A 24,245-nucleotide genomic window follows, 5' to 3' on the forward strand; every position below is an offset into this window, starting at 1 on the left:
TTTAATATTATATACAAGTAAAAAACTTAAATTTCACGTCATTTTATATATAACTTGTACATATATTTTTATTATTAATAAAATTATTTGGGTTTTCTAATAAAAAGTTGTATATATTATTACCCGCGGGTTACCCGCCGGTCACGGGCATGGGCAAAACATTTTTATCCGCGGGCGGGTAACGGGTCTCAACGTGCAAAAAAGAAACCCGACGGGCGGGTTTCGGGTATATAGAACCCGTGCCCGTTACCCGCGGGCGCCATCCCTATATTTAGTAAATAAATACATCAAACCTTTTGAGTTAAGACAGAGAGTAAAAATTTGAAATTTTTTATTTTCTAGTTTTTATTGCAAGAACCACCTAAAAGTTTTTATTAAAATGGATAGTTCGCCTTAGTATCGTGTTTGTCAAAATTATGATATTGGTCAATGACTCAATTTGATAAATGTGTATTAACTTTTGATTAGAAAGAACAAAAAAGAAAATTTTGTAACACTCTTTCTACTGGATTCAACGTATCTTCTACAAAATAAAATGAGTGAGATGATGATTCAACATGTCAAATAAAAACCTTTGAATAAATTTACTCATCGAAAATGCTCTTACAATAATTGAATGAAAATAGATTCAAAATATATTTTAAAATTTGTTGATCTATAACTTATACTCCTTATCAAATAGAACTAACTTTATCAAAAATGAAGTATACATATTACATTTTTTTTAACGGCGATTTTTTGGCATCAGAAGATCATTTATTTCAACGACTCTCATCATTTACACGTAACACATACGTTCGGGTAAAATCCGAACCCGATCGACGGTACCCATGAACACATGCATTCGGGGAGTGATTGAAGTATAAATATTAGGGGGCGTTTGGTTGGAGTTTTTTGTGGGATTTTATGGGATTTAGAATTGAAATCCCTTGAAATGACATGTTTGGTTGGATTATTTTAGATTTAGGGGGATTTTTAAAACCGTGAACGAGGGATTTTAAAATCCTCTCACCAATGGAAGGATTTAAAATCCTTTACAAAAATACTCCGTACTCTTCAATCTCCACCACACATATTTTTTCCATCTAAATAATTCTTCTTCTTTTTCTTAGAGCATAGTTCTTCTTTCTTTCATTTTTTACTATAGATTATCAACTCATTCATCCAAAATAACATTACTTCTTCCTTCGATTTTTTTGTTCATAAAGTTTTTCCATTTTTTTTTGTTGTAAATATGTTCCTTATGTCGATCTGGTTTAAATGATGTCATCTTGCTTTGATTTGAAAAAGTCGGTGTTTCACCTTCAAGTTTTACATAGTAAGATTACCTATTTTTCTTATTTCATTTTATGTTTCTGCTTATTTATTAATCAATTTTTTCTCTTCCTAATTTCCTATTTGGGTACCTTTTTTTTTTTTTTTTTTTTTGTTGTTGTTGTTGACGGTGGTACTTTGAGTCATCTTCAACAATGAGTTAAATAACTGAGTCAGTAGTTTGAAACGTGTGCGTGATGCTATGAACAGACATCCTCCAGTGAATAAGGTTTTTAAATTAAATTAGAAAGTATATAATCAAATAAATAAATGGTGAATCAGGTCAGTTAAGATTAATTATAATGTGGGTAGGATGTCAAATGATGTCAACCAAACAAGAGAAAGGATTTAAAATGGTGGGATTTCAATTACTTTGGGATTTCAAATCCTATGGAATTTGAAATCCCGGGATTTGAAATCCCCGAATCAAACGACACCTTACATTATTTAAAGAAATTGAATCTAATACATCACATGATCCGTTTGGAATCATTCATGTCTTGGACTAACAAACAGCTTTAAAAAGAAGAAGAACATAAAAAAGAGAATTGTGTTCTTTTGCTAGATTCATCCACACATCCTTCCTAAGTCTTAATCATCATACAACACTAGCAAACAACAGAAAAGACAATTTTGCTGCACAAAACAAAATAATAAAATCTAATTTAGATCGTCAATAAATAAACAATAGAAGATAGTCCTCATCTCTTTAATCATATCCCCTTCACCTTTCTGCTATACATAATTAACATACTATATCTTTTATTATTCAAAGACAAACTATACTATAATTAGTACTACGTACTAATTTTTGTTACTGTTGACCACATACAATTACTGTGATAGTTGTCCAGCTGATAACCACTTACTATCAGTTACCTACTGATGAAAATATGCTTGTTCAAACAAACTTAATGTGTCCCCAATTTAATGTAATACTAGTACAAATGTATAGTTTTAGTACCAATGAGATAAGCGGAGATTACTATGAAAATGGAAAACATGGGCCAAAATTCAATATATATATATATATATATATATATATATATATATATATATATATATATATATATATATATATATATATATAAAATGTGTAATATTTGTTGTCAATTGAACAAAATATGTATGTTTTAACTAATGTTACGTTCAATAGTTTAATACTTTATAATGCATATTTATAAGGAATAATTTAACCAATATTACGTGTGATAGTTTAATTATAACGTGCAAAATATGTATTTATGTTTTTTTACAATCCATATATTAGAACATTTTGATTTTGATAGTTTTATAATATATATTTAAATTTAAATGTATTATTTTTAGTAAAAATGTATAAATTATACTTATATATATATATATATATATATATATATATATATATATATATATATATATATATATATTTCAAACGATAAATGGATATATCCGTGTCATCAATCCATTAATTTTTTACATATTCATATATCATTCATTTATATTATCCATTTATATCATTCATATTCACTTAAATGAATCATATCCATGTCCAACATCTATTTGTCATCGTAGTTTACATATTTGTTCAAAGTCATACTCGATGGAAACTCTCTCTGTACAAACCTCCCAACATCCAAAAATTAACTCAAATTCAAACCCTAAAACCACTTCCGTCTCCGTTTCCAGCACGACTAAAATTACTTCAAATCAACTATCAGATCAAACAACTCCTACTCCCAGTCCACTACCACCACCACTCACCCACTCGTACGCTGAAGCGGTTGGAAGAAATAGCCCTAAGAATAGTTACAACAATGGTAATACTGACCAGGAAAACACACGTCAACAGAAGAGTGGCATATCTACAGTGTTTCTGGGAAACATTAGCAGAGCAACGACGCCGATGGTGATTAGCGAAGCCTTCAGGAGATATGGTTGGATTCGAAACATAGCGTGGAGGAGTGGACGCAACTATACGTTCATAAAATTTGCCAATGGCGGTGAAGCAAAAGATGCAATCAATCAAATGAATTGGAAAGTACTGCAGGGTAATCGGTTAAGATTGGGTTTTGCCAAGTTTGAAAAAGGTTCACCACACATGAGAAAAGGTAACTGGAATTATGCAAGACAATCTACTCATGGGAGAAATACAACACATGAGAGAGATCATTATGATGATTTCCAGAATATGAAGTATTATAATAAAATGATCCAGCTTCAAGTAAATGAAGAAATTAGTAAGGGCATGAATATGATGGTTTTGATTATTGATAATGTTGAATTTTCAAAACCGAAACTTGCAGAGTGGTTAATATCTCGTAACGTTGTCATTGACAAATGCTATCTTTGGGGTAAATATGGTTGTATCGTTAGATGCTCTAATGATGAAAGCTTTGAAGACATTCGACATGGTCCCATTCATAGTAATAACAAAGATGAATTTTTAAAATATATCCCTATGAAGGATATATGTGCCAAGTTCTCAAGGGTGACTTGGGTGGAATTTAGGGGGATTCCGATTGATTATGGAGGTATGGATAACGTTGCAGCGGTGGCAAGTGATTTTGATGAAGTGTTATATGTTTCAAAGAGATCTCACGATTTAACCCAAGCAGAGTCCCTATTTGTGTTTATGGAAGTCAATCAAGCTTCATACCTTGATAAAGTGTTACTGAATTAAAAGATAAAAAGAAATCAAGTGTATGGGTACACGAAGTGGATAAAGATTTCAATCCTAATGATCATATTGATGCTGAAGATCATGATAATTTTATCGAAACCATTAATAATGCCATTAACGATTATGTCAATGGGACTCCTGAGAATAACAATATGAAAAATAACGATGACCCAACAATGGAAGACGAAGACTAAGGTGAAGAGGGTGTGAACTCGCCGAAAAAAGAAGCAGTAACGCCGATTCAGACTTCTGGTGGTGTACACGTCGACTTGTTTTCAAATTTTGAATTGTCTTCTTTTCCAACGGGCAAAAGCTTGTGTCCAGGGAGTATTGGCTCACTTTCCAACTCTAATTTGAATCTTGATGTTTATGAAAAGTACAAAGATTCTGTGTTAAAGAAAAAGTCAATGAGTGTACCAATTAGGATGACTGATTCCAATGCTTTTGAAAAGAGGTTGCCTAATAACCTTAAAATAAATTTAGATAGTACCTTTAAGGGTGTGAGTTCTTTGCACGATTCTGATGACCATCCAGATTTGAGATCTGCAAATCCTATTAGGTCCACCCTAATTTTGACAACCGTTCATATCGATTATAAACGAATTACAATAGTTGATTTCATTACGAGGTATTGACCTCAAAATGATACATTTTACAAACATTGCATTCGTTTTTAAAAGATAAACTTTCATATCCTCAAAAGTTGACAGGCATGCATACCATTCCATAATATATCCAAACTATAAATGATTTAATAATAATCTTGTTGAACTCAACGACTCGAATGCAACGTCTTTTAAAATATGCCATGAATGACTCCCAGTAATATCTCTAAAATGAGCAAATGCACAGCGGGAGATTTCTTTCAAACCTGAGAATAAACATGCTTTCAAGTGTCAACCAAAAGGTTGGTGAGTTCATTAGTTATCGTAAACATTCATTTCCATTATTTTAATAGACCACAAGATTTCAGATATTTAATTGTACACGTAACCCGAGTACAAAATAGTACGCATAACCTGTGAATTAAAAATCATTCATATGGATTGAACACCTGGTAACCGACATTAACAGAACGCGTCTAGAATATCCCCATCATTCCGGGATTCTCATCGGACATGATAAAATCGAAGTATTAAAACATCCGTAACCCGGATGGGGTTTGTTAGGCCCAATAGATCTATCTTTAAGATTCGCGTCAATTAGGGTGTCTGTTCCCTAATTCTTAGATTACCAGACTAAAAAGGGTGATATTCGATTTCGATAATCCAACCATAGAATGTAGTTTCGATTACTTGTGTCTATTTCGTAAAACATTTATAAAACAGCGCATGTATTCTCAGTCCCAAAAATTTATTTAAAAATGGAGTAATGAAACTCACAATACTGTATTTTTTAGCAATAATGCAATGATGGCACTGAACAAGTGCAGGGTTGATCTCGGATTTACGAACCTATATTAAGTGTGTGTGTGTGTGTGTGTGTGTGTATATATATATATATATATATATATATATATATATATATATATATATATATATATATATATATATATAATGGTCAATATCTGTCTAATAATTTAGGTCAAGTCATAGTATATCACAATCCTAATGCTCGAGATCGATATGCAAAAGTCAACAAAAATCAGTTTGATCCATAATGACTTTCTAAAATCTATATGTGTTTATTATATAACTTAAATATGGTCATTTTATATATTTAAATATATTTAACAGATTTTATTAGAGTAAATAATACAAGTCATTTATTAATAAAAATTTATGTTAAAATTTATATCTGATAAAAATATACTTTTATATCTTAAGTAATAAAATTTATAAAGTTCACTTAATATCATAAAAATATAGTAGTATGTATAATTAATGTAATTATATTACGTGTGGTAAAAATATCTTTGTATCACATAATTATTTGATAAAATAATATTGATAATAATAATAATAAGTAAAAGTTGTATTATTTTATAATAATATTAATTATTTTTAATATTAATAATAATAATAATAATAATAATAATAATAGCAATATTTATATTTACTAATGATAATAATAATCTTGATAATAAATAATAATCTTTTATAGTAATACAAATGTTATAATAATAATAATATCTTATCTTAATAATATTTACTATATATATAATTATTATAATAAGAATAGTAATAATAATGTTTTATAAAAATAATCCTATCAAAAATAATAATTTTAATAATAACCCTAATATGATATTGATATTAAAAATGATATTTTTATTAGAATTGATAATTTTAACAAACATGATAATTTAAATTTTAATAATACTTTTAATAATAATAATGATAAAAATAATAAAATAATAGTTTTTATAAAAATGTTATATTTTAGTAATAACTATAGCAATAATAATAATAATAACAATTTTAATGATAATACCTACATTGATAACGATAATGGTAATAATAATAATAATAATAATAATAATAATAATAATAATAATAATAATAATAATAATAATAATAATAATAATAATAATAATAATAATAAGATAATAATAACGACGATAATAACGATGACGTAATAATAATAATCATTTTTAATAATAATACTAAGATTAATGATAATTCAGTTGACTATATCTTTAAATCCGTTCATCGAAATTACACAACTTCTAAATGAAATGTTAATAATTTTTCGACAGCTTTTCAATGACATGCACATCATATACCTTATATCATTATTATATGTATTGAATTCATGATTCAACATACACTATATAACGACGAAATTAAATATTCAAGAATGCATAATCAAATATACTCGAGCACTAGTCAGGGATACACTATTAATATATAAAAGTTAAGTTATGAGTGCTCACGTATCAATATTGAAATTCAATATTGCAAGAAAGTACGTAGACACAACGGAGATGATAAACACTAGGTTGACTTCACGAGCTATATCCCCGAACCATACCCCTAACCTCCTTAGCTATAACCCATAATTTCCTCAGCTCTATCCCGCTCGAAAAACCCATTTTTAAATTACTCGAACAGCACTCCGTCGTAGTATTTTATGTATAAATAATAATAAAACTAATACTACTAATGCTAATATTAATAAGATTAATAATACTATTAATCTTAATAATATAAATAATATAAAATATAAATATAAATAACAGAGGAAGTGATTATGTATGTGTGTGTTTGTGTCGAACAGAACGAACGAGCTTTATAGATGGTTGCTGAAACTTGACCCCATGCGATCGCATGGGCTCACAGGCTTATTGCCATGCGATCGCATGGCCTAGCTGGCTCGCACTCAAATTCGTTTAAAACGTGGGCTGCGGAGTTTATATAATATTTTATATATAATATATTTAATTTTTATAATTATATATATATAATATAATATTCACGAGCATAGTTAAATTGTAATTTTCGTTCCAACGACTCGTACGTTGTCTCTCGACTTATGTTCCAGTTTCAGTTTCTCGAACTCATTTTCGTAAGTTGAGAAAACTTGTATTAAACGATACGCGACGTGAACCTTTATCAACAAATTGACTTAAATTTCAAATAAACTATATCACTTGAAGTGTAACTTGGGCAATCGAGTGTTGTGGTCATTTGCTTCTACAAATCAATGTCTCGTTATTTATCAAAGTATATTTAATAATATTATTTTAAATCAAAACGTTTTATGAGTAAGTTAATATTATATTCTATCACTTTGTAAAATTTAAATATATTTTTATTTAGAAATGTAATTTATCCATTTTAAAAATATTTATTTAGTAACATATTATTTAGTCTTTCAAAAGCTATTTATATTTCAAAGTATAATTTAAAATCGTTTACATAATAGAAAATATTGTACCATATAACGTTTACATTCTAAAACTTAAATAGATATAGTTCATTTGTATACTAGCGTTTACTTTAACTTCTTAACGTACTAATTGACATGTTCAAATATCAATCGAATCAATAAGCGAGTGTTATTTTTAATTTAAAATCATATATCTCATAAACACGTTTTAATATACGTTGAAGTTATTCATATATCTAACAACTAATATTCCAACTCTCGTTATTTAAACAAAGACATTAATAATCTAGTTCTATTATATCGAAAAACGTTTTCATACATTTGAAACTAAATCAATTGATAATTATGTAATTTAGTCTTCCACTAACTTTTGTCTAATTCTCGTTATTTGACACATTGTTTTCATGTGTAGATTACTTTATCAATTATTCTGAATACCGTTAAAAAGAACAGATTTCTCAAATCAACGTGGACCTTACCCCAAAGACTTAATTATAATATAACGGATAACTCAATCATTTGACATTATCTTCTAATTCCGTCGATAAATATATTGAAACAAATACGTTCATGTAAAGTATTATACATCTACTACTTTGTTAACGTTTTCAAGTTATAATATATATACATATAGATATATACATATATAATCATATTCATTTTTATAATGGTTCGTGAATCGTCGGAATTTGGTCGAGGTCAAATGAATGTATGAACACAGTTTAAATTTTTTGAAATTCAACTTAACAAACTTTGCTTATCGTGTCGGAGTAATATAAAGATAAAGTTTAAATTTGGTCAGAAATTTCCGGGTTGTCACAGTACCTACCTGTTAAAGAAATTTTGTCCTCGAAATTTGATTAGAATGGTCATGGCTGACAATAAGTATGTTTTCATTACGCATATGAGCTGAAAATTAGAGTTTCATCATCATTGAGTAATATAGATAAAACAATTCGATTTTGTGAAGAGTATGAGTGAAGTTATCACAAAAGAGTGAAACGAGTAACTGTAGGTTAGTTTTAACTGGTGATGTAGTCACGGTTGATTTTCAGAGTTCAAGGGATTTAGATAAGATTTGATTCTTCGAAAATTATGGAAATTAGGATCCTCTTGGTTAAATGTGATAATCTATCTCGATTGTTCTGTCGGATATCTCACTATAAATCCACTCCCTTCGTTTCCTTATTTCCACAGCTCACACCTTCTATTCTTTCTCTCCCAATTCATACTTCCAACATATTCATCAATATGCTCCATCCAGTTCTGATCCTTGATCTTATTCTGACTATCACAACAATCATCCTCCTATTCCAACTCCCACCGGAGGAGTATATTTACTTCTACTTCGCTCTAGGGGTAGTGGTTTTCATAATCCTTACTTTCATTTGTCTTTCCATAATTATTGACATCTATAGTTAATGATCTTTTCTGTTTGCTGCGATTTTTACTCCCCTTTCTATTTCAGAGCTTCATGCTTTTGTTTTCTTTTCGCAAGTAACGGTCCAGAATACGTAGGTATGGAGTTTCGAATCATCATAATATACAAGGTAGAAAGGGAAGGTAGTAGCATAATTTGATTTGTCAAATTACCAGAATATTCGGAAAAGACCGAATCATCAAGAAAATATTTTCTTGATATTTTAGAAGTTAAATAGAATGAAAGAGTTATGTAACATGGCGCATGATGACGTTATGTTATGTGAATCATCAGGTTCCATTTATAAATTCAGCATGACTTACTGTAATATAATCACGTTGATCAAGTGTCATTATATTATACTAACTCATGCTTCAGTTCCCAACACTACTTCAAACAGTCATATTTTATACTCGAAGGTTTTAAAATTTAGAAACTAAAATAGTTTCTTTTATGATGTAACACAGATAGCGCGAAGAGGTAAATGATTTCGGATAACAATAGTTATGAAGATATCTTCAGAAACATCGAAGATATTTATAATGAAAGATATGATGATATCTTAGAATGTCTAAGATCAGAGGATGATGAAGAATATTGTAAACAAGGGTTTAGAGTAAGGAGCAAGGTATTCGCTAAGGACTTCAGCAGACACTGAATCATTTGGATTCTTTAAAGGCAGATTTAGTCTTTGTGATTTTTCTACAGCCTCCTTCATACTTTGCTCAATCCGTTTTTCAGCACCAAATTTTTTTCGTTTGAGCTTTTCCAATCTACTATTCTTTATTATCAAACTTCTGACCGTAATTGCTGTCTACAGTCCTTGCCACTTTATCAGCCTTTTTTAAAACTTCATAGTACTGTTTCGTAAGTTGGGGTGTTTTTCAGAAACTTCACATTTGAAGTATATAAGTTTAGGAGATAGACGTTTTATATGTATATATATAACTGTTGAAGTGAAAATGCTACGAGATTCGAGATTGATGATTCCCGATAGTTAGTATGGTAATTATTGTTACAGGATGCAGATGTGTACATGATAGGGTTTCAATGAATAACTATAATGACTTTTCGGAGAGGCTAAAGTCAAAGGGTAATGAAGTTGCTGGTACATCTGCTGATAATGTGGTGGAATGTAAAAGGTTCTCTAGTAACAAAAGGGTAATTGTATATATCAGGGTTATAATAAGGCTACTCCGGATGAAAATTGAAGTTGACTTGCTGGAGCTGTGATAGAATTTGCTACTTTGAAAAGGAATCGCAAGGTTATTTTTGCTAATAATTGCCAAATAATCTGGCGCGGGTACGTGTTAAACTTTTACTTAGGTTCCAGAAATTTTCCAGATGCATTATTGTGGAGAACATATGGTTGGATCATCATCTCAATTGTTTCTTAATTGAGGTGTTTTCAAAAATCATGAAGGGTTTGAATGTAAATTGTAATGGATTTTGAATGATACAGAAATTGTTTTATGAGTTTAATGAATAGTAGTAATGTTCTAGCACAATTTTGAAGTCAAAGTATGGCTTTGAAAAATGTAGAAATCTAAGAGTGATGATATCGGTTATATCTTGATTTGGATTCTGATCTGTTAAAGTCAGAATATGTAACTGAATCTGAATGAGAATGGTTGTTCTGATTTCTATGTAAGATTGTATATCGTTGTGAAAGTAATACGTATAGTAGATGATTTGTGAATCAGAATCAGAGAGTGTAACATATTAATTGTGAATTTATATATGTCTCGGGTATTACCTACCCGTTAAAAAAATTCACAAGTAATATTTTGTACAAATGAATTTTATTACAGTCTTTATGAAAATATATGTATATATATTTTCTACATATGTAATACAGATTTAATGAGTTAATATACTATTAAACTCATTTGAATTACGGTTGGAGCTAGAGTGAGTAATCCCTAAAAATTTAGAAATTACGTAATCTTTGTGGATTATTTCTTCAACGTAAATGAAATTTGGAATCATACTTCGTTATTTGTCAATGAATGATATTGGTGTTCGTGGGATTCTTGTGAACTTCGCAAGATAAAAATGATGTTTTCCAGAATATTTTGAATATATCGAAAATGAAAGTGTACAATCAAACATGTATTTGAATAATACACTTGGTTTATTATGAAATAAAATTCATTGAGTTGAAATAGAGATTGTAGTTAACGATGGTTAAGTCGCTGACGAAGGTTGTACATCATAGAATATTAGTAATATGAATTAACTGAGTAGTTAAGATTCACACGTAATAGCTTAGTATAAAAAGATTTATTATGTTTTCGAATTTTTTATATATATATATAAGATATACATATAAATTTTTCAGAGGGAATGAGTTAATACTTCATAACTCGTTGATACAATATACTCGTTGTTGATCAGTGATGATGTTCATAGTGACTATGGATCTGGCGGAGCTTGTGATGAGGTAGATGCTGCTGGTGCTGACGATGCTGACGGTACTAACGGTGCTGGTGATGCTTGTGTAAGTCTCGCTTGTAAATCACACACTATTCCGGTCGGGGTTTCTAATCTGTCTTCTATCCACTCATCTGATTTATGGTTAAGGCTAGAATAGATAATCTCTAAACTTTAGAAATTACATAATCGCCGTAGAATGTTTCTCCGATGAAGTTATGAATCAATACTTCATCATTTGTTGTTGTTGGTATTTCTTGGTACCTACAGTGCGTATGATGTTGATGTTCAAGGTACAGGTTGTGATGTTGAGGTGTAGGATGTGGAGGTTGTTGGTGGTGGTGGTAATGGTACTGTTGGTGTTGATGATGGTGATACTGTTGATGCCGGTGTTGCTGCTGTAGATGTAAGTCTATCTTCCAATTTACGTACTGCACCTTCCAGAAACTCCATTCTTTCTTCAAACCTAGCACGAAGCTCTCTAACTTCTCCCACTAATCCTACTTGATTAGTAGTCGGGAGTAGAGGCTGAATCACCAACATAACTCTATGAATGCATTCTTCGAGGCGGAATATCCGGGCAAAGAGTGTGAAAACGGTATTGCGAATTGGTTGACCGGTGAGCGCGTCAAGTTCTCCGATGTTGGGAGGTAAATTTGGTTCGCGGTAGGGTTCTCCCTCTTCATTTCTCCAGTGAGTGAGTATGTCTCGAACCCATCTCCATCTCCTCCAGAAAGAAGTGTAGTCAACCAGTTGGGGAACTTCAGTCACACTACCTTCGGAGTCTTCAGAATCGTCTTGGGAATTATATGAATTCGAATTTGGTACATGATCCATCTTGTACGATCAGCTAAAGGATTTTCGATATGAAATGATTTTTAGATTCGGATGATATTCTAATTACATAGAATACCTATATATAGTTCAAAAGATTCCATAGATTACGGAGAAATTTACGGAATATTCCAGACAAAATTTATAGTAACAGATATACTAAGATGTGAATTAGTAGATATGCTAAGATATGAATTTTGGTTTAATGCAATCAATGCAATAAGATGTGTCTAGACTAAGATTGATAAGCATGTAATTTCCGACAAGAAATGATAAGCAAATCTTTTTTACATGCAGCTAAGGTCGAAGTCCAGACTCACTAATGCATCTTAATAACTATCCGTTAGACACACTAATGCAAGACCTGGTTCGCTAAGACCACCGCTCTGATACCAACTTTGACAACCCGTTCATATCGATTATAAACGAATTACAATAGTTGATTTCATTGTGAGGTATTGACCTCTAAATGATACATTTTATAAACATTGCATTCGTTTTTAAAAGACAAACTTTCATATCCTCAAAAGTTGACAGGCATGCATACCATTCCATAATATATCCAAACTATAAATAATTTAATAATAATCTTGTTAAACTCAACGACTCGAATGCAACGTCTTTTGAAATATGCCATGAATGACTCCCAGTAATATCTCTAAAATGAGCAAATGCATAGCGGAAGATTTCTTTCAAACCTGAGAATAAACATGCTTTCAAGTGTCAACCAAAAGGTTGGTGAGTTCATTAGTTATCATAAACATTCATTTCCATTATTTTAATAGAGCACAAGATTTCAGATATTTAATTGTACACGTAACCCGAGTACAAAATAGTACGCATAACCTGCGAATTAAAAATCATTCATATGGATTGAACACCTGGTAACCGACATTAACAGAACGCGTCTAGAATATTCCCATCATTTCGGGACTCTCATCGGACATGATAAAATCGAAGTACTAAAGCATCCGTAATCCGGATGGGGTTTGTTACACAATATATGTCCATCTCCGCGTTTAGCTATGTAATTATCGACTTTTAAAAATTTAACTCAAAATCAACGTGTATGAAAAGTACCCCAAATATTTAGCGTTTTTTTAAAAAGCGTCCGTTTTGCGTATAGTTAGTGACATTGTGTTCCTAAAATTATTTCGAGTTTAATGATGGTGTCGGAAAAATTTAACTCGTTGCAAGCGAGAAGATATGACCCGTTGAATATTTGGGAGGAGTTTATTTAAGATTTTTTATGAAAATCGTTATTTGACACTTTACCCCCTGTTTGGGGGTTGATTTGAATATCTTGAAAAAAGTGTGGGGATATTTGTTGGTGTAGTGAAATTTAATTAGAAAAAAGAAAAAGTGAGAAGACCCCAATAGATCTATCTTTAGGATTCACGTCAATTAGAGTGTCTGTTCCCTAATTCTTAGATTACTAGATTAAAAAGGGTGATATTCGATTTCGATAATCCAACCATAGAATGTAGTTTCGATTACTTGTGTCTATTTCGTAAAACATTTATAAAACAACGCATGTATTCTCAGTCCCAAAAATTTATTTAAAAAGGGAGTAATGAAACTCACAATACTGTATTTGTAGCAATAATGCAATTACGACACTGAACAAGTGCAGGGTTGATCTCGGATTCACGAACCTATATTAAGTATATATATATATATATATATATATATATATATATATATATATATATATATATATATATAATGGTCAATATCTGTCTAACAATTTAGGTCAAGTCATAGTATATCACAATCCTAATGCTCGAGATCGATATGCAAAAGTCAACAAAAATCAGTTTGATCCATAATGACTTTCTAAAATCTATATGTGTTTATTATATAACTTAAATATGGTCATTTTATATATTTAAATATATTTAACAGATTTTATTAGAGTAAATAATACAAGTCATTTATTAATAAAAATTTATGTTAAAATTTATATCTGATAAAAATGTACTTTTATATCTTAAGTAATAAAATTTATAAAGTTCACTTAATATCATAAAAATATAGTAGTATGTATAATTAATATAATTATATTACGTGTGGTAAAAATATCTTTGTATCACATAATTATTTGATAAAATAATATTGATAATAATAATAATAAGTAAAAGTTGTATTATTTTATAATAATATTAATTATTTTTAATATTAATATAATAATAATAATAATAATAATAATAATAATAATAATAATAATAATAATAATAATAATAATAATAATAGCAATATTTATATTTACTAATGATAATAATAATCTTGATAATAAATAATAATCTTTTATAGTAATACAAATGTTATAATAATAATAATATCTTATCTTATTAATATTTACTATATATATAATTATTATAATAAGAATAGTAATAATAATGTTTTATAAAAATAATACTATCAAAAATAATAATTTTAATAATAACCCTAATATGATATTGATATTAAAAATGATATTTTTATTAGAATTGATAATTTTTACAAACATGATAATTTTAATATTAATGATACTTTTAATAATAATAATGATAAAAATAATAAAATAATAGTTTTTATAAAAATGTTATATTTTAATAATAACTATAGTAGTAATAATAATAATAACAATTTTAATGATAATACCTATATTGATAACGATAATGGTAATAATAATAATAATCAGATAATAATAACAACGATGACGTAATAATAATAATCATTTTTAATAATAATACTAAGATTAATGATAATTCAGTTGACTATATCTTTAAATCCGTTCATCGAAATCACATGACTTCTAAATGAAAAGTTAATAATTTTTCGACAGATTTCCAACGACATGCACATCATATACCTTATATCAGTATCATATGTATTGAATTCATGATTCAACATACACTATATAACGACAAAATTAAATATACAAGCATGCATAATCAAATATACTCGAGCACTAGTCAGGGATACACTATTAATATATAAAAGTTAAGTTATGAGTGCTCACGTATCAATATTGAGATTCAATATTGCAGGAAAGTACGTAGACGCAACGGAGATGATAAACACTAGGTTGACTTCACCGGCTATATCCCCGAACCACACCCCTAACCTCCTTAGCTATAACCCATAATTTCCTCAGCTCTATCCCGCTCGAAAAACCCATTTTTAAATTACTCGAACAGCACTCCGTCGTAGTATTTTATGTATAAATAATAATAAAACTAATACTACTAATACTAATATTAATAAGATTAATAATATTATTAATCTTAATAATATAAATAATATATATTATACATATAAATAACAGAGGAAGTGATTATGTATGTGTGTGTTTGTGTCGAACAAAACGAACGAGCTTTATAGATGGTTGCTGAAACTTGACCCCATGCAATCGCATGGGCTCACAGGCTTCTTGCCATGTGATCGCATGGCCTAGCTGGCTCGCACTCAAATTCGTTTAAAACGTGGGCTGCGTAGTTTATATAATATTTTATATATAATATATTTAATTTTTATAATTATATATATAATATAATATTAACGAGCATAGTTAAATTGTAATTTTCGTTCCGACGACTCGTACGTTGTCTCTCGACTTATGTTCCGATTTCGGTTTCTCGAACTCATTTTCGTACGTTGAGAAAACTTGTATCAAACGATACGCGAAGTGAACCATTATCAATAAACTAACTTAAATTTCAAATAAACTATATCACTTGAAGTGTAACTTGGGAAATCGAGTGTTGTGGTCATTTGCTTCTACAAATCAATGTCTCGTTATTTATCAAAGTATATTTAATAATATTATTTTAAATTAAAACGTTTTATGAGCAAGTTAATATTACATTCTATTACTTTGTAAAATTTAAATATATTTTTATTTAGAAATGTAATTTATCCATTTTAAAAATATTTATTTAGTACATATTATTTAGTCTTTCAAAAGATATTTATATTTCAATGTATAATTTAAAATCGTTTACATAATAGAAAATATTGTACCATATAACGTTTACATTCTAAAACTTAAATAGATATAGTTCATTTGTATACTAGCGTTTACTTTAACTTCTTAACGTACTAATTGACATGTTCAAATATCAATCGAATCAATAAGCGAGTGTTATTATTAATTTAAAATCATATATCTCATAAACACGTTTTAATATACGTTGAAAGTTATTCATATATTTAACAACTAATATTCCAACTCTCGTTATTTAAACAAAGACATTAATAATCTAGTTCTATTATATCGAAAAACGTTTTCGTACATTTGAAACTAAATCAATTGATTATTATGTAATTTAGTCTTCCACTAACTTTTGTCTAATTCTCGTTATTTGACACATTGTTTTCATGTGTAGATTACTTTAAAATTATTCCGAATACCGTTAAAAAGAACAGATTTCTCAAATCAACGTGGACCTTACCCAAAGACTTATAATAATATCATACTGTAACGGATAACTCAATAATTTGACATTATCTTCTACTTCCGTCGATAAATATATTGAAACAAATACGTTCATGTAATGTATTATACATCTAATACTTTGTTAACGTTTTCAAGTTATAATATATATACATATAGATATATACATATATAATCATATTCATTTTTATAATGGTTCGTGAATCGTCGGAATTTGGTCGAGGTCAAATGAATGTATGAACACAGTTTAAAATTTTTGAAATTCAACTTAACAAACTTTGCTTATCGTGTCGGAGTAATATAAAGATAAAGTTTAAATTTGGTCAGAAATTTCTGGGTTGTTACACTAGTGGACACACCAATCATTTTATTGGGTGAAGAAAATAGCACAAAGATTAAGCCCAATGATCATGGGCCGGCCCAAAAAATTTCTGATGCTGAAGTTAAATTTCCAAACGTTCCAAGCTTTTTTCATTCAGCACGATATTCTCACGAAAAACAAGACCTACACGAGTGCCCTACATTGGATTTGTCGTTCTTCATGTGCTATTTACAAGAAAATTGCTTTGAAATCAAAACCTCTCAACAGTAAGGAAGGGAATGCTAATGTACACCGTTGTCCTTCAAAAGGACACAAAAGGAAGAAGTTGAAAGCAAGAGAATTGAATGAAGAGGTGCAAGCAGTTATCGAAGAGCAATCAGAGGATGAGGATGATGGAGATGCTTTACAAGAGGTGGATCATAACACAATTTTTCCTCGCAAACCTGTTAAGGTCACTGGTAAGCTTCTAAACCCCAAAAAGAATGTCATGCTCGAATTCGGTAACTTTTTAGAAGGGATGTTTGATAGTAGTGAAAGACCCAACAAGTCTAAGTAATGAGAATAGCGACGTGGAATTCCAGGGGTCTAGGAAACAAGTATAAAGACTATAGGGTTGACGTTTTGTTTATGAATTTTCATATCTAGTTTCTAGCAATTCAAGAGACTTTGGTTGAAAATGTTTCTCTTAGACCATTCCCAACGCTACGTGATGGGGAATGTCTTCAACCACTTCGTGCGAGGGCGGCGATGGCAATGGTGCCGCCCTCGACCGCCCTCCTCCGCCCTCGACACCATCGCCCTGCAATTTTTCATGGTTAAGCACAAGTGAGGACGAATGTGGTGTGCAAATGTTTGATATTTTCGACCGTTTGATGCGCAACGGCTATTTCAACAGTTTTTTTTTCATCTCATTTATTTACACTATATATATCTCCTTTCCAACACTCCTAAAACATACACAACACTTCCAAAAATTCTAAACAACTACAACACTTCCAACTCTTTCATCCAACAATTCCATTCATCAAAATGCAAAAAAAATCATCATCCAAAAAAAACCAAAACAAACCCAACGAGCAAATAAACGACACTCAACGAAGTAATGATTTTTTTCAAACTCTACTTGAAAACCAAATGTCTTTCAACTCACCATCCGGGTCATCTTCCATCCCGGCTCAAGACTTGGGGTTTGCCAAATACGCATCATCTTCACCTATTTTTAGTCCTACTCAACAATACCACAATTATCACCTTCAACAACTACAATATGATCAACAACAATTTCGTCAACAACAATTTCATCAACAACAACTTCATCAACAACAAACTCGTCCAATAATACGACAACCAATCTTTCCAAATCAAGTTCCTACTCAAATTTCAACGGATACCGCTTTGGTAATGAGAGCCCGAACAAAGATCACCAAGAAATACCAAAAAGCGTTTCAGTTATCCGACGACGACGAGGAGTAGTTTTAATTGTTTTTATGTACTTGTGTTTGTTTTCAATTATGTCTTTTTTTTTTATATAAAAAAAATGTAACCGTATCATTGTTGTTTAATAAATGTGATGTTCAAAAACAATTATTTATTTGCTTTAATAATAATAATAATAATAATAATAATAATAATAATAATAATAATAATAATAATAATAATAATTGAGGAAGTATGTCATGGTTGGCAATGGTGTGTTATGAGAGTGTTATGGGAGGAAGTGGTGAGAAAGGAGGAGAGAGAAAGCTGATGTGGCGCTGAGGAAATGCCCATGACGGCGTCATGGTTGAGATTGGTCTTAGAATCCTTAAAAAGTATGGAGGGGTGTTATCTAAGATTAGTATTCAAGTTTCGTCATGTGGTAGATCGGGTGGTTTAGTGTCAACATGGAGAGATGATTGCTTTAAGTTAAATGATCCCATTCAATGTCGGTATTAGCTTGTCACTTTGTTCAATTCTTTCCTACAAACATCGATGTGCTTATCTTCAATGTTTATGCGCCACACAATGAAGGTGCAAAGAAGGAAATTTGGTTTCATATTACAAAGTTGTTTAGTTTATGAGATGGTCCATGTTGTGCTTTGGGAGATTTTAATTCAACACTTTTTTCTAATCATCGATCAAGAGAAGAAAACGGCTTGATTAATGGGTTATGTTTGTGATATTGAAGCTATGCAGACATCTCAAATCTGATTCAAAGACATGGCATAAGCTTAAGGTTGGTAAAAGTTAACTTGAATTGACATCCTTGGAGTGTGAAATTTAATACTTAAATAAGTTGTAAGAGACAAGAGTGTTGGTTTCAGTGGGTAGGAAAGTGTTATGGGGTGTAAAGTGTATGTAATCCCCCTTGCTAGTTTATGTTCTTGATCTTTATATTGGTTTCGTCATATGGACATAGTGTTTGTAAGTCCAGTTGATATATGTTGTATTGTTTGGTTTTTCACATTCTTGTGAAAAATCTTATTAATTCAATTTCTATTTTTTGCAAAAAAAAAAAAAAAAAAAAAAATTTGTCATCGTAGGAGGAGGAACTATTAATTCTTTGCAATAGGAAAAGTAAAGTGGAGAAACAGAACCAAATTTCACTACAATAAACACAAAACTACAAAAGAACATAAACGCCCCTCATTTTCTATATCTTTTGTTAATCAAATTCTTTTGTATTCATACAATCGATTACAGAAATATAAAAGGCTCCAGCCGTCGGGTACCTTTTGTCTATATTATACTCACTCTGGCCACACCACTTTATATAACCTTTTACAAACGACTTTGGATACTTAAAGGGGGTAAACTGTAATAAACATAAAAAGAATGGGCCAAAAAGAACCCTGTAAAATTAACTTTTATTTTCATCAGAATCTGGCATCTTCAAAGCCGTGTAAGTCGCTGACTCTTTTAACCGACTTCCTCATAATCGCCACTTTAGCCAGCTTATCAGCCACCTTCCAAGCCGATGTCGGCGTTAACGGCTCACCTTTCTCGTCCGTATAAAACGCCGGCTTCTTCCGTTCAACTTGAGCTAAAACCTTACGCTGACGTTGCACCTCGCTCAGCTCATCATCCAAGCTAACCACCAACTCATTATCCATATCCAGACTCAACTGTAACAATAACGCGCGAGCCGATACAAGCATGTGATACGCGCCGTTTAAGTCGTTTCGTTCAGCTAGCCGGCGCGACTCGGCTAACGCTCTAGTTGAAATAAAAACGTTTCTCAACCGCTGGATCAAAACAGATGATGATCGAGCGGTTGTAGGACGTTGTACTATCAAGGTTTGTTGTGTACCGTTGATCATTTGTTGACTAGATAATTCCCTGTAACAGCATCGCACGGTCAGTACTTGGTGGGACCTCAACGCAGACGACGGCACTTTTAACTCAACAAATAATTCTTTTTCTTCGTCGGCCGATAATTCTCCGATCTGAACGGTGCTTGATCCAAGAAGGATCGGTTGCGGAGTGCGTGAATAAACCGCCTGAACTGAACCGGAAACAAACCCTAGATCTATCTGCAAATCCTGAACCGTTACACAAATCAAGCTCGCAATATATTTTAACATGAGGTCTTCAATTAGAACAAGTTTCAACGAATGGACTGCAATGCTACCGTAACGTGTAGTTGAAACTGAAACCGATTCAGAGTGATCGAGAACAACTTCTGATAATAGAATAATCCTAGCGACAGGATTTTTCTCTTTTCGATCTTCGACAACTTTTACGGCTTTTTTCACAGCGTCTTTCGAATTTGAGGAACCTTCTAGAACCGCCATTGCGTCTACGATACGACGTGCAGCTCGACGGCCGCTAGTTGTCATCCTACGCAACGGTAATAACCGTTTTGAATACGATGAGAATGCGACAATTGATAATCGATCTGAGGAGGAAAGTGATGCAATGATTAATCTCATTGCGTTTTTAATAATCTGAAGCTTTTCGCTACTCATTTTTCCGCTGACGTCAATAACCGTAACTAAATCAATCGGAGCTCGCCGTTGTAGTTTTTCAGGAGCTGACGGAGCTTTTACTTTCAAAACGACAGCGTAAGTCTCGTATTTCCTTGAACTAGCGATGAGTGCTGTTTCCGGTAGTAATTGAACTTCAACATCTGGTGCGTAATCAGTAACAGTTGCATTACTGTTATTGTTGCAATTAGCATGAAATCCTTGAAACTCTTCAATTGAATCTTCATCGCAATTTTCATCAGATTCAGGTATTGGATTGAACCGAGCTTTTGGAGTTAAAGAAGCTAACGGTTCATCATCGTTATAAACCTTCAAATCATGCCGTTTAGTAACAACCGCAGCTAGTTTTTGTCTTGTAGTGATCTCTTCTACTTCATATTCATCAACTAATTGATCCTTCTTCTGAATTATATTCTGTTTATTATCAACTAATGATAACAGAGGCATATCTTTCCATAAACAGCTGCACACTGGACATGAAAGGCTTCGTTGTTTATTCGTGTGATCCGAAATACACGGAAAATGAAAAGTGTGTGAACACTCCGCTGTGAAACTCGCTATTCCCTGCCCTTTCTTCACACTTTGTAAACATAATCCACATCTTCTCTGCAATTAAAATAAATTTTTTTTTTTTTTGTTAATTAAAGCGAAATTTAATAAATGTACAAATTCGGATGAATAATACTTACTGTGTTTAAACGTAGGCTGGATTTTATGAAAGAGAAGGGAGAAGGAGAACGAGGTGAAGAAGGATTAGATGATGAGATCCGAAGGAAACACGTAGGGCTATTTTTAGGCTGACATTCAAGCTTTTTTGGAGTAACAGGATTAGTGGATGCTGACTGAATTGGTTCAGTTGGTGTGGTTCGACAACGGAGATTTGAAGTAGAAGAGATTGAATTAGATCTTAAACTAGGAGTAGAAGGATTTGAGGAGGAAGAAGAAAAGAAATTAAACATAGAGCTAAATTTGGGGGTTGAATTACAACTATGGATATTACTATTATTGTTGTTATTTTGATCATACTGATGTTCTTCAGAATCGGTTAAATCTCGTTCGCCAGGGACCGATGTACAAAAAGCTCTTCTCCATCCTAACACCATTTTTTTGGTTGTTTAGATGAAGGTGAAATTTGATTGGGGTTGGAGAGGTACTGTAATACACAAAGTAAAGGGAACGGGATAATGAGGATATTAATTAATGAGCTATAAATGATGTATTAATCAGAATATTGTTTTTTTGTAATTAGTGTGGGAGGTTAGGGTCAGTAGGTCAGGTCAGATCTTTATACAGTAGAATTATTTATGTAGGACGAGGGGTAAATTATTGTTATTATTATTTTTTTAGTTTATATAGAGTAAAGTTTGAGTTTGAAAATATAAGCTTTTTGGATAAAAGGTGATAAATCAAAATTGTTACCATAAATTTGGAAATGAAAACACGAATATTTGTGACAATGGACAAGTGGCAGGGATACTTTTAAGTTTCGAGGTCAAATAGTGTTTATTTTATGAAATCATCGGTGCTTGAATGACAGACGGTGTATAGGTGATAGCTACTTTTTTTCTATCTCTCAAGTCAATGTTAGTTTTCCAAAATGTCACTATTTTAATACAATCTTCTAAAAATACACAAATCAAATCTTTTCTACAGTTTTGAAAAACAGATAGATTTATTAATCCCTCCGGTAAAGTTGGTGTCCACCCCCTTCCTCACACTAGCCTTGAACGAATAGGTTGAACTGTTTTCGATTGTCAGTTTATTAGTACCCAGTGGAGGAGGGCTAAAATCGCGCTTTTTACTCCTGGGAAAAAAAAAAAAATCCCTTTTCCTAAGGAAGGTCCCATTCCCGAGCCTACGTAAGATCATTTACAAGACTCGTCCACTTGAGCATCTTTAAACGAATTTTGGATCGCACCCACTCATCATCATCATCATCATCATCACTACTATCCCGTAAACTAAACGAATTATCTGATACTATATTCTTTTTTACGTTATACTTTACCTTACCTCTAGAACCATATTTTTCACCCTAGGCCCACGAATTTACTCGAAGCGTGAACCATCCTCGACAATAACCTTCTCACTTCGCGTCCAAATAAATACAATGCAACATACCCGCTCCATAACCCGTAGCAACACTAGACAAATTATCTAACAAGCATCTCGTCTCCAACCCAATCGGCTAAGAAGCATCCAACCCCACACCAACCTTCACGATCTCGTTCGATTTCCTTTTTTAATGACGAACATTGACCTTCAAGTGCCTTATCTATTTCCGAGTATTGTGCATTATAGACAACCAAATTCACACCAAGCTCGTGTCACGACCCGAAAAATTTCGACTTATTTTGAACCGACTTCTATATATGAATTAATATTTCTGACACGATAAGCAAAGTCTGTAATATTGAGTCTCAAAAATTTTGAACTATTTTCATACATTCATGTAACTTCGACCATTCCCGACGATTCATGAACCTCTATTTGTAAATATATATGTATATATTTAAATGAATATATGTAGATAATTTGAAATATAATTTATGATGTAATTGTTAGAAATTAATTATGTAAAAATAGAAATTATTATTTAAAACACACACACACACACACACACACACACACACACACACACACATATATATATATATATATATATATATATATATATATATATATATATATATATATATATATATAAAGTATATTGAATAAGTATATCTATATATATTTCAGATTACCCATCGAGCAACTCACACATGTAAATCTCTATCTTTATATTATTAATTGGATATTATTATTATTATTATTATTATTATTATTATTATTATTATTATTATTATTATTATTATTATTATTATTAGTAATATATTTATTAATTATTAAATATTAAATATAACATATATAAAAACAAATAATTATATGTAAGCTATTATATATCGCCATCTGATTCCGATTCCTGTCTACTTTTTCATTTCTATCCTTGATTTATATTTATTGCATTATTATTATCATTATAA

General features: G+C 31.0%; 1 protein-coding gene across 1 annotated transcript; it reads right to left on the bottom strand.

Annotated features, from left to right (window-relative positions):
- Window positions 1-19,884: 19,884 nt before the first annotated feature.
- On the bottom strand, window positions 19,885-22,452 carry LOC139847694 (E3 ubiquitin-protein ligase WAVH1-like). The gene is made up of 2 exons (XM_071837418.1): window positions 21,909-22,452; window positions 19,885-21,825 (listed from the first exon to the last, which is right to left on the bottom strand). Exons 1-2 carry the CDS (start codon window positions 22,320-22,322, stop codon window positions 20,110-20,112), a joined length of 2,130 nt encoding a protein of 709 aa, XP_071693519.1. The 5' UTR covers window positions 22,323-22,452; the 3' UTR covers window positions 19,885-20,109.
- Between the last annotated feature and the right edge of the window lie 1,793 nt (window positions 22,453-24,245).

This window comes from Rutidosis leptorrhynchoides, chromosome 5, assembly GCF_046630445.1.
Source record: "Rutidosis leptorrhynchoides isolate AG116_Rl617_1_P2 chromosome 5, CSIRO_AGI_Rlap_v1, whole genome shotgun sequence".
In the NCBI taxonomy this organism is placed as follows: Eukaryota; Viridiplantae; Streptophyta; class Magnoliopsida; order Asterales; family Asteraceae; genus Rutidosis; species Rutidosis leptorrhynchoides.

What these genes read in the sequence shown, in the direction of transcription:
- LOC139847694 (XM_071837418.1), bottom strand. Translation starts at nt 22,322, where the DNA reads ATGGTGTTAGGATGGAGAAGAGCTTTTTGTACATCGGTCCCTGGCGAA. An exon ending in CCAGCCTACGTTTAAACACA is followed by an intron (nt 21,826 to 21,908) that starts GTAAGTATTATT and finishes TTTTAATTGCAG; the next exon opens with AGAAGATGTGGATTATGTTT.